This window comes from Macaca thibetana, chromosome 11 (assembly GCF_024542745.1).
Source record: "Macaca thibetana thibetana isolate TM-01 chromosome 11, ASM2454274v1, whole genome shotgun sequence".
NCBI classification, from domain to species: domain Eukaryota; kingdom Metazoa; phylum Chordata; class Mammalia; order Primates; family Cercopithecidae; genus Macaca; species Macaca thibetana.
This window is the reverse complement of record NC_065588.1, coordinates 368,554-381,269: the sequence shown is the minus strand read 5'-3', so window position 1 is coordinate 381,269 and position 12,716 is coordinate 368,554. Positions and strand designations below refer to the sequence as shown.

General features: G+C 40.9%; 1 protein-coding gene across 1 annotated transcript in view; it reads left to right on the top strand.

Annotated features, from left to right (window-relative positions):
- KDM5A (lysine demethylase 5A) overlaps nucleotides 1-12,716 on the top strand; it is a 93,826-nt gene that overhangs the window by 3,229 nt on the left and 77,881 nt on the right. The window contains exons 2-3 of the mRNA XM_050747025.1: nucleotides 416-493; nucleotides 2,319-2,441. Coding sequence (XP_050602982.1) covers nucleotides 416-493; nucleotides 2,319-2,441 — 201 coding nt within the window. The remainder of the gene's footprint in view (nucleotides 1-415; nucleotides 494-2,318; nucleotides 2,442-12,716) is intronic.

Here is a 12,716-nt window from a genome sequence, read left to right as displayed (position 1 = left end):
CACCTTTCTTTTCTCATGGTCCAGTGTACACAAGCGTTATGCACCAAATTATTAAAAATATTGCATAAAATTACCTTTAGGTTATGTGTATAACTATATGAGACAAAATAATTTTGTATTTAGACTTGGTTTCTCTCTCCAAGATACCTCCTTATGTATATGCAGATATTCCAAAATATGGAAAAATCTGAAATCCAAAACACTTCTGGTCCCAAGCATTTCAGATGAGGGATACTCAACCTGTATTAAAATTATTTTATCTAAAAGAATTGCTCATTCTGTCTCTATAATAAAGAAGTCTTATAAGTTAGTCTATTAGCACCGTGATTATGGCAAAACCCCCCTTTAAGGGAATAAATAACGCATTCCTTGCTTAAATACCACTGTGTTTTTTTTAAAAAAACTTTCTATTTAGGACTGGCAGCCTCCATTCGCCTGTGAAGTAAAAAGCTTTCGTTTCACTCCAAGAGTCCAGCGCCTGAATGAACTTGAGGTAAGTGTTTTGTCACCGTTTCTGCCTCCTGATTCATTCTTTGTGTTCGGGCTGTAGGTAGAGAACTTTGAGAAGCTCATGGACCACAGCCTGGAGTTTGTGTTAATTGGTATTGAATAGTTACTTGATGTTTGGAGGAAGAGTGTGATTTTTTAAAAAATTGTGCAAAGTAGTTATGGTTTCTCCGTTTAACTGAGATCATGAGAAACTGTCTCTAGCCCTGTTGTTCTAGTGGAAATGTTCAATGTTTAGCTTCAATGCTTAGAATTCTTAAATTCTACTTTCTCTAGTGTTTCTTACTCTACTAAAAGTTTTGTTAATCTCCGAAGATTTCTGTCTCCCTTCATTCTTGGAAAATGGTTTTTTAAATTCTGTTTTAAAACCCTAGTTTTCAAAGTTAGTTTTGTTTTGTTTTGGTTTTGGTTTTAATGGAACTTTGCCAGGAGTGTTAATCTGATTTATTAAGATCTGCCTTTAAGCATTACTAATGTATATTAAATTATCTAAATGGAAGTCTATTTATGTATTGCTGTTTTTCCTGTCTGCGGATTTTCAGAAGGTTTTTCATTGTGATATGAAAACTTTTAGAGTACAGAAGGAAAATTATTGATAGCAAAGGTTTATTATGTCATTCTGAAGTGTTTCCCCCCCCCCCAAAATATTTCTGAGAGTTTAATACGTACTTATTTTTTTTCTTTTTTTGAGACAGAGTCTCGCTCTGTCACCGAGGCTGGAGTACAGTGGCACGATCTTGGCTCACTTCTACCTCCACCTCCTGGGTTCAGGCAATTCTCCTGCCTCAGCCTCCCTAGTAGCTGAGGTTACAACGACCATGCCTGGCTAATTTTTGTATTTTTAGTAGAGATGGAGTTTTGTAATGTTGGCCAGGCTGGTCTGGAACTCCTGACCTCAGGTGATCCACCTGCCTTGGCCTCCCTAAGTTCTGGGATTACAGGCATGAGCCACCGCGCCTGGCCGCAATACATATTTTTTATTTTTAGTCTTGTAATTAGATGCTTGACAAAGAATATTAGTATCAGTGAGGTATAGAGTTGATGCACCTAAAGTGTGCATGTTACCTATGGATGAAATGACAGAATGTTAGAGACTGAGGAGGATCTGATTTACTGAATTTTCTGATCAGCATAAAGTTAAACCAACTTACAAAAATTGTTTTGGTTGCTAATATGACAACTTTTTACATAAATCAGAGTGACCTTTTTGCCTGAATAAATACAGTTTATTAGAAGTCTTTTGTCTCTTTATTTTTGGCTAGTTTTACTATTGGCTAGTTTTACCGGGTTGAAATAAGCAATAATGAAAAGTCTTTGAATTTCTTTAGAGAAATGAATACCTCTATTACAGTGGTCCCAGACCTTTTTGGCACCAAGGACTGGTTTCATGGAAGACAGTTTATCCATGGATGGATGGGGGTATGGAGGATGGTTTTGGGATGAAACTGTTCCCCCTCAGATCATCAAGCATTAGATTCTCAAAAGGCGCGCACAACCTTAATCCCTCGTGCAGTTCACAGTAGAGTGGGTGGTAATGCTTGCCTGCTGCCGCCGCTCACTCCTGCTGTGCGGCTGGGTTCCTAACAGGCCACTGACGGGTACCAGTCCGTAGCCCGGGGGGTGGGGACCCCTGCTCTGTTGTCCTCGTTCATTTCAATCGTAACTTTGTTTTTATTTCTGTATTTTAATAATCTTAGTTTTTATTTCTGTATTTTAATAATCTTAGTTTTTAATTTCTGTATTTTAATAATCTTAGTTTTTATTTCTGTATTTTAATAATCTTAGTTTTTATTTCTGTATTTTAATCTCAGGCAATGACCAGAGTGAGACTGGATTTCTTGGATCAACTAGCAAAATTTTGGGAGCTTCAAGGATCTACTCTGAAGATCCCTGTGGTAGAGAGAAAAATCCTGGATCTCTATGCTTTGAGCAAGGTGAGGCTTATACTGGTTTAGAAATTAGAGCACAGGCTTGTCAATTTAGGAATATCAAATACGTTTGGTGGTAAACATTGCTTCCAGTGGAGGATTTGTTTGACAGTGAAATGCACTAGCCGGGTGTGGTGGCGGCACCTGTATTCCCGGCTACTCGGGAGGCTGAGGCAGGAGAATTGCTTGAACCCGGGAGGCGGAGGTTGTGGTGAGCCAAGATCACGCCATTGCACTCCAGCCTGGGCAACAAGAGCAAAACTCTGTCTCAAAAAGGACAATGAAATGCACATTTGAATAAATGGAAATGAGAGATCTCAAAGTTATCTTTAAAAGTTATTTTATATTTGTTGAGATTAATATGTAATTACCAAATATTAATATTTATCAGGCTCGGCCGGGCGCGGTGGCTCAAGCCTGTAATCCCAGCACTTTGGAAGGCCGAGGCGGGTGGATCACGAGGTCAGGAGATCGAGACCATCCTGGCTAACATGGTGAAACCCCGTCTCTACTAAAAATACAAAAAACTAGCTGGGCGTGGTGGCGGGCGCCTGTAGTCCCAGCTACTCGGAGGCTGAGGCAGGAGAATGGCGTGAACCTGGGAGGCGGAGCTTGCAGTGAGCCGAGATCGCGCCACTGCACTCCAGCCTGGGTGACACAGCGCGAGACTCCGTCTCAAAAAAAAAAAAAAAAAAAAATTATCAGGCTCTGTGATATACAATATGCAAAATAAATTACTCTAGCCTGCTAATATTATCTTGTGCTGAGTGTACAATGTTCTGTGTTGAGCTTGTCATCCTTTTTTGTTACTTAATTGAAAATTTGGCCCAGGCACGGTGGCTCATGCCTGTAATCCCAGCACTTTAGGAGGTTGAGGTGGGAGGATCACTTGAGCCTAGGAGTTAAGAGACTAGCCCGGACAACATGCTGAAACCCTATCTCTACTGAAAATACAGAAAAGCTAACTGGGCGTGGGTGCACACCTGTAGTCTCAGCCACTCAGGAGGCTAAGGTGGGAGGATCGCAAGTCCGGAAAGTCAGGGCTGCAGTGAGCTGTGGTTGCACCACTGCACTCCAACCTTGGTCACAGGAGTGAGACCCTGTCTTAACAAAAAAAAAAAAAAGAAAAAGAAAATCTGGCATATTAAAGGGACTCGTGTTCCTCAGCATTCTTACGTGTGGTAGATACTAGTTTTGTTCGTACCTGTGTGTAGTGTTAATGGCTCACCGAGGCTATCATTATTCGGTAGGATGAATAATAGCTCAGAAACCTAACGGTGAAGAGTTTAGACAAGTTTTTGCCCAAATTGTGTTAACTTTTTAACATTATATTCCCTAATGTGAAAAAAACTAACTGACCTGCAAGCGGAGATTGTAATAACCTTGAAATATGCTTTTTTTCTTTTTTTTTGAGACGGAGTTTTGCTCTTGTTGTCCAGGCTGGAGTGCAATGGCCTGATCTTGGCTCACTGCAACCTCTGCCTCTCGGGGTCAAGCAATTCTCCTTCCTCAGCCTCCTGAGTAGCTGGGATTACAGGCATGTGCCAACACGCCTGGCTAATTTTGTATTTTTTAGTAGAGATGGGGTTTCACTATGTTGGTGAGGCTGGTCTCGAACTTCTGACCTCGTGATCCGCCCACCTCGACCTCCCAAAGTGCTGAGTTTACAGATTACATGCATGAGCCACCGCACCTGGCTGAAATATGTTTTGTTAATACAGTAATACAATTTATTATTGCTTAATTATCTGAGAAATTTTATAAAACAACTTTTTGTGGCCTTTCATATCTTATAATTTATATACTATTTTGAAATAAAAATTTATTCTTAAATTGCGGTTACTTTTGGAAGATTTCACTTTTTTTTTTTTTTTTTTTTGAGATGGAGTCACTGCCTAGGCTGGAGTGCAGTGGTGTGATCTGGGCTCACTGAAACCTCCACCTCCCGGGTTCCAGTGATTCTCCTGCTCAGCCTCCCAAATACCTGGGATTACAGGTGCCTACCACCACACCCGGCTAATTTTGTATTTTTAGTAGAGATAGGATTTTTCCATGTTGGTTAGGCTGGACTCGAACTCCCGACCTCAGGTGATCCACCCGCCTCGGCCTTCCAAAGTGCTGGGATTACAGGCATGAGTCACTGTGCCTGGCCAGTAAGATTTCACTTTTAAGGAAAAACGTGAGAATAATTCGTGGTGTGTAGTGGCTAATGCCTATAATCCCAGCACTTTGGGAGGCTGAGGTAGAAGGATTGCTTGAACCTAGGAGTTCGAGACCAGCCTAGGCAACATAGTGAGATTCCATCTCTACAAAAAATTAAAAAATAAATAATCCTGGCATGGTGGTGGACTCCTGTAGTCACAGCTAATCAGGAGGCTGAGGCAGGAGGATTGCTTGAGCCTGGGAGGTCAAGACTGCAGTGAGCTGTCATCACACCACTGCATTCCAGCCTGGGTGACAGAGCAAGACCCTGTTTCCAAACAAACAGAGTAACCATAGTTAAATTATCTTTTATGATACATTTTAAAATTAGTGTCAGGTCAGAATTCTCTTACAAAAAATTTGGCAAGTATGGTCTTATGCTAAAATACAGCTTGGGACTTTTTTTAATCAGGTAATGATGTTAGTAAGTAAGTACTGTACCAAGAATTGTCTAGTGTAGTTATATGAAAACGTATGGTACTAAAAAACAAATTATGCTAAATTTGGATGGTGGGTTTCTTTTTTTTTTTTTTTTTTTTTTTTTTTTTTTTGAGACGGAGTCTTGCTCTGTCACCCAGGCTGGAGTGCAGTGGCCGGATCTCAGCTCACTGCAAGCTCCGCCTCCCGGGTCTACGCCATCCTCCTGCCTCAGCCTCCCGAGTAGTTGGGACTATAGGCGCCCGCCACCTCGCCCGGCTAGTTTTTTGTATTTTTTTAGTAGAGACGGGGTTTCACAGTGTTAGCCAGGCTGGTCTCGATCTCCTGACCTCGTGATCCGCCCGTCTCGGCCTCCCAAAGTGCTGGGATTACAGGCTTGAGCCACCGCGCCCGGCCGGTGGGTTTCTTTTTATAGGGAACTATTATGATAAAAATTCATTTTAATAATTTGCTTTTTTGAAATTTTTATTCAGTCAGAACTTACCTACTAAGTTTTGCTGTGTGATGCTGTTTAAGATTCTGAATGTGTTTGAGTATAGCATGAATAAAATACAAAAAAATTTCAAAAATTATCTCGGCACTGTGGCTGATGCCTGTAATCCCGGCACTTTGTTTTTTTTTTTTTTTTTTTTTTTTTGAGACGGAGTCTCGCTCTGTCGCCCAGTCTGGAGTGCAGTGGCCGGATCTCAGCTCACTGCAAGCTCCGCCTCCCGGGTTCACGCCATTCTCCTGCCTCAGCCTCCTGAGTAGCTGGGACTACAGGCGCCCGCCACCTCGCCTGGCTAATTTTTTGTATTTTTTAGTAGAGACGGGGTTTCACAGTGTTAGCCAGGATGGTCTCGATCTCCTGACCTCGTGATCCGCCCATCTCGGCCTCCCAAAGTGCTGGGATTACAGGCTTGAGCCACCGCGCCCGGCACAATCCCGGCACTTTGGAAGACTGAGGTGGATGGATCACCTGAGGTCAGGAGTTCGAGACCAGCCTGGCCAACATGGTGAAAACCTGTCTCAGCCGGGCACAGTGGCTCACACCTGTAATCCCAGCAATTTGGGAGGCTCAGGCGGGCGGATCACTTAAGGTTGGGAGTTCGAGACCAGCCTAACCAACATGGAGAAACCCCGTCTCTACTAAAGATACAAAATTAGCCAGACGTGGTAGCGCGTGCCTGTGATCTCAGCTACTTGGGAGGCTGAGGCAGGAGAATCGCTTGAACCTGGGCGGCGGAGGTTGTAATGAGCTGAGATCACGCCATTGCACTCCAGCCTGGGCAACAAGAGCGGCAAAACTCCATCTCAAAAAAAAAGCCTGTCTCTACTAAAAATACAAAAAATTAGCCAGGGGTGGTGGTGGGCACCTGTAATTCCAGCTGCTCGGGAGGCTGAGGTAGGAGATCGCTTGAAACCAGGAGGCAGAGGTTGCAGTGAGTTGAGATAGTACCACTGCACTCCAGCCTGGGCAACAGGAGCGAAACTCTGTCTCAAAAAAATTTTTTTCAAAGATTTTTTTTTATCATTAATAACAATATATATGTTGTGGTACTCTTTAATGAAACTCTACTTTTTTTTTTTTTTTTTCAAGACAGAGTCTCGCTTTGTTGCCCAGACTGGAATGCAGTGGCACAATCTTGGCTCACTTGCAACCTCCACCTCCCAGGTTCAAGTGATTCTTGTGACTCAGCCTCCTTAGTAGCTGGGACTGGGATTAAAGGTGTGTGCCACCACACCCGGCTAATTTTTGTATTTTTAGTAAAGATGGGGTTTTTACCATGTTGGCCAAGCTGGTCTTGAACTCCTGACCTCAAATGATCTGCCCACCTTGGCCTCCCAAAGTATAGGGATTATAGGTGTGAGCCACTGTGCCTGGCCAGTATTTATCTCTATTTTCATAAATACCCTAAGGAATTTACCAGAGTAAGTGTTTATTAATAGTATGAGTAGTAATCTATTGAAATTTTCTCTGTCCATGATTTTCCATTTAAAAGGTAAACCTTAGGTTTAATCTGATGGTAAGCTAAATTGCATTTTTTTTGGAGACGGAGTCTCCCTCTGTCACCCAGGCTAGAGGCACGATCTCAGCGCTCTGCAACTTCTCGCTTCCTGGGTTCAAGTGATTCTCCTGACTCAGCCTCAGGAGCAGTTGGGACTACAGGCACACGCCACCACACCCGGCTAATATTGTATTTTTAGTAGAGACAGGGTTTCATCATGTTGGCCAAGCTGGTCACAAACTCCTGATCTCAAGTGATCTCCTATCTTGGCCTCCCAAAATGCCGGGATTACAGATGTGAACCACCGTGCCCGGCCGCATTTTTCTGGTTTTCTAAAGTCGTAGGATTTCAAAATCGGGAAGAGGCTTTTAAAGGTAACCTAATCTGAATACTTAGTTGTTCACAATTCTCCTTACAACATTGGTCATCCAGACTGTTTAACTCCATCTTGAGAAACTAATTTCCTTTTAAGGTTCATACTACTAGTAAAGTATGCTTTGTTTAAATATTCAGAAAACTTGTTGAAAATACGTTGTGATTAAAGGTTAAGTGTGCTTTTCTGAGGGTTTATCGGAGTCTTGTCTTTTGTGGGTTTTTTAAAGTCCTCATGGACATCTCTTTCCCCTAACCTGTGAGAATGCTAAACTGATTTAAAGCTAAAAGGCAGACACACTTTGATTTGTAGTTAGTTTTGTTTATAATACTTTGTTCCCTAAATGTCATTGTGAGATTGCTGCTTCTCACATTAACTTTTTTCTTTTACATTGAGGTATAACTTACAGTGTAATGCACAAATTTTAAGTGTACAGTTCAATAAATCTTCATATATGTATACATCTGTTTTGTAGCCATCACGCAGATCAAGATATATAACATTTTTATAGCACCCTAGTGGGTTCTTTCATCTCCTTTCCAGTTAATACTTCTTCACAAAGGTAATTTATTCTGACCGTTATCAATGGGTGACTATTTATTTCATTAACTTGGCGTTTTATTCTAGCAAAAGGATTGGGCTGAAAACTGCAGAAAATACTGAGAATTCAGATGTTTTAAGGTTGTTAGGTGTGCCCTTTTTTTTAAAAAAAGGTTATTTTTGGCTGACGGTTTGTTGGCATCTATTGAGTTTTTTTTATAGATATGATTTGAAAATACTATGATAACTATTGCTTTTTGACGGGAAGCAAATTTTCAGTCTTCTGAGTCATTAAGTCATCAATGTGATGGTTTCCTGTTTTGATTAAATCACCTCATCTTTCTCCCTATTATTTTTGATGATAAAAAAGTATTACTTGGAATGCCTGTAATTTAATGGACTTCTATATGAATAATTACAATTTATTATTTATTTATTTATTTATTTATTTATTTATTTATTTTTGAGATGGAGTCTCACTCTGTTGCCCAGGCTGGAGTGCAGTGGCGCGATCTCGGCTCACTGCAAGCTCTGCTTCCCGGGTTCATGCCATTCTCCTGCCTCAGCCTCCTGAGTAGCTGGGACTACAGGCGCTGCCACCACGCCCGGCTAATTTTTTGTATTTTTAGTAGAGATGGGGTTTCACCGTGTTAGCCAGGATGGTCTCGATCTCCTGACCTCATGATCCGCCCGCCTTGGCCTCCTAAAGTGCTGGGATTACAGATGTGAGCCACCGCGCCCAGCGGAATAATTACAGTTTTTATAACCACTTCAGCAAGAAGCATTCAGTCTAGCCCTTCTCATCAAAACATTTTTATTTTTATTAAAGTAGTACACTTTTAAAAAACAAGGCTTTGGCTGGGTATAGTGGGCTCATACTTGTAATCCCAGCACTTTGGGAGTCCGAGGCAAGAGGATCATTTGAGCCCAGGAATTCTAGATCAACCTGCCAGTCTAGACATTGGGAGACCCCGTCTCTACAAATAACGTAAAAAATTAGCTGGGTGTGGTGGCACGTGTCTGTAGTCACAGCTACTTGAGAAGCTGAAGCTGGAGGATCCCTTGAGTCCAGGAGATAGGGGCTACAGTGACCTCTGATTGCACTGCCTGAGCAACAGAATAAGACCCTGTCTATTAAAAAAAAAAAAGGCGGCTTAAAATGAAAATCCGCATCTCCCTTCATCTCCACCTCCATTCCTACTCCTCAGAACTAACCACTTTCAGTTCTTTTAGCTGTTTCTGATTTTGATCTTCGTATTTCCAAGTAATATGCTGGTTATGCTGTTTCTTCATTTCTCATTTTAAATATCATATACTGATTTCCTCCTGTTAAAGATGGAGAATGAGTGTAAGAGAATGGGTGTAAATCTTCCCATATGTATGTCTGTCATCCGCTTTCTAGTGTAGTTACATTAATTTTTTGTTAATCTAAAATTAATACCATGAAAAATGTATTTTCAAACTTCCCAGTGGAAGTATACATCTCTCGGTGTGCTGCTACCCGTCAGATAATCTATCAGCTATTTTCCTGGAGCCATTCTTCCTGGAGTCTTTTTTACTCTCACATCCTGACTGGATGTGTTTTTAAGGTCAGCTGTCAGTCTGGAAATTCCTTTTACTGCCATCATTCTGGGAATTCCTTGGCCTCTTTTCCTTGTTGTAAGTCTTCCTTTTACTTGGTTTACTCTCATTTTGGTGAAACATTTCTTCTGCTAGTTTCATGAGAAAGATGGTTAATGGGATACACATTTTTTAGGACCTTTTGCTTGTGTACAAATGTTCTACTCTTATACTTTATTGGTAGTTTGGTGGCGTTTAAGAGCCTAGATTGTAAATCATTTTACTTCAGTATTTTGAAAGCTTTACTCTATTGTCTTGTTGGTGAGAAGAACGATGCTATATTCTTGTTTTTTTGTGACTTTTTTTTTTTCTTGAAGATTTAGAATGTTATCTTTATTCCCAGGGCTTTGAAATTTCACGGTGATATGCATTGGTATGAGTTTATTTTCATTCACTGTTTTTATGGCTCTCAGTAACCTTTCTAATCTGATAACTCATTTCTTTCAATTCTTCTAATTTTTCCTGTATTCTTTGATAATTTTGTGTACTCATTTTTTCTCTTCTTTTGGACTCTTTATTAGTTAGATGTTAGACATGTTAGGCTGGTCCGCTAGTTTCCTTACCTGTAGCTTTCTTAGTTCAGCATCCCTTACTCTGCTGAGAGTAAATCTCCAGTTTTCTGCTGGGGTTGGAGAGGTCTAAGTGCTTTTATACAGGTTTTCACAGTCCTGTTCTCTGCTGCGTTGCCGCCCCTACTTCCCTACTTTTAGAGGTACTGCTGCTTAAATACTTCTTAAGACTTTCTGTTTTTTTTTTCCTTGTTTTAGAAAAAGGAGGAAGGGGGTCCTCTTAAGCCTTTCCAGATTCTATGTTGCAAAAGCTTCTCTGGCTTTCTTCTGTTGCAAGGCACTTAGTTTTAAACTTGTAATTTTTGTTTGTCTGTTTTTGTTATTGTTTTGGCTTGTTAGTTATCACTAGCTTCAAAATATTGTTTACATTTGTTTGTATTTGGTTCCTTTCTTGGTCTATTTGACCTGTTGAGAGGATACCTTTTTGTTTCTTTCCTGTCTTTTTAGTGGATTTTTTTAGAGGGAGCTTTTAAGTAGAAGACTGTTCCCCAGGTATGTTAAAACTGTCTCTATTCCCAGCCGTTTTGGTCTTGAGCAATACTACTTTTTGGTCAAGTTTTGATAAAGGGCTTGTCTTGATTGTGTTCAGTTCAAGTGCATGCCGTGTGTCTTTTTATAGAGCATGGTTTATAGTGGTATTTTTGGGGACAGTGTTGTGATGCACTACATGGCAAATGTTTGGAGTAAATGGTTGATATTTTTTATTTTTATTTATTTTTGAGACAGAGTCTTGCTGTGTTGCCCAGGCTGGAGTGCAGTGGCGTGATCCCAGCTCACTGCAACCCCTGCCTCCTAGGTTCAGGTGATTCTCCTGCCTCAGCCTCCCAAGTACCTGGGATTACAGGTGCCTACCACCACGCCTAGCTAGTTTTTATATTTTTAGTAGAGATGGGGTTTCACCATGTTGACCAGGCTGGTTTCGAATTCCCGACCTCAGGTAATCCACCTGCCTTGGCCTCCCAAAGTACTGGGATTACAGGCATGAGCCACTGTGCCCTGCCTGGTTTGTGTTTTTTAATTATGCACGATAATCTTTGAATCTGCCAGCCAAAGAAAAACAGGTATTAGGTTTTGTGAGTTTTTTGGTTAGATTGTTAGAGTATTGTATGCATGGAGCCAAAGTAATGGTTTTATTTTCTTTGTGAGATAGTTTATTCCTTTGTCATGGCCATATCCTGGCTGCTACTAATCACCAGAACTAGGTGGGACATCATGACTGGATCCACGCAGGTATATCATGACTAAGGGAAATTCAGCTTGAAACGCTTTGAATACAAAGCAGATTATGATGTCAGATTTATTATTGTATGGGATAGTAAAGATAAGAGGGCTCCTGTTGCCTCCCTGAGTTCCTTTACTTCTCCTCCCTGCTGGTTCACTTTGCTTTAGCCACATGGCCTTCCTTATTCTCCTCAGATGCTCCAGGCATGCTTCTGACTTGGAGCCTTTGCTTTGTCTGTTCCCTTTATATCTGCTAGTTAACTGCTTCACTCCCTTCAAGTCTTTGCTTAGATTTCACCTTTATAATGAGGCTTTTTGCGATCGTTTAATACTTCAGATTATCCTTACTGTGTTACCTGGAGGCCCCTTGACTGCTTTCTAAATTTTTTCTACAATATTTATCACTTCACAATTTATATATTATGTTCATTGTTTTTTGTCTGTCTTCCTCCACTAGATTGTAAGCTCCATGAGGACAAAGATCTTTGTTTTATTCATAAATGTATCCCAGGTACCTGGAATAGTAGCGGGCAGTAGAGAAGCACTGGAAAGATACCTGTTGAATGAAAGACACTCTAATCCATCCAGTTGCTTCCAGACAGCCCTCTATTTAAACCACTTTCGTTGTGTCTTTCTCTTTACTACCAACTTTGAAAAATAATTTTTGTGTGTGTGTAATTTTCCCCTGGTTGATTCTTTTAACAGAGGGGGCTTCTTTAAGGGTGATAAGAGAAGCTGAAGAACTAGAGATGTGTTCAACTCTTGTGTATATGAATTTGTGTTTCTACCAAGCTTTCAGATAATTCGCTAGAGGAAATTTGTACTTTGGCCATAGGTTCATCTTTGTTTATAATAACATCATAAAGCATAAGAGTTGAAAACATTTCCTTCACTTATTTTTAGTATGTGTACCCTCTCCCTCCATTTGTCCACACTCATAGACATTTATAATATAGCAACATTGGTATAGTATTTTATCCTGGTGCTTTTCATATTTTATTTCATTTGTCCTCACAGTAATCTCATAATGAGGTGTAGGCACTGTTGTTACTATTTTGATGATGGTGAGGAAATTGAATTGCAAATTATGTGACTTTGCCAAGGTCATATAACTGTGTTTGTTGTTTGTTTGTTTTTTTCTTGAGACAGAGTCTGGCTCTTGCCCAGGCTGGAGTTCAGTGGTGCAGTCTCGCTGACTGCAGCCTCCTCTTCCCTGGTTCAAGCGATTCTCCTTCCCCAGCCTCCATAGTAGCTGGGATAGGTGTGTGCCACCATGCTTGGCTAATTTTTGGTATTTTTAGTTGAGGCGGAATTTCACCATGTTGGCCGG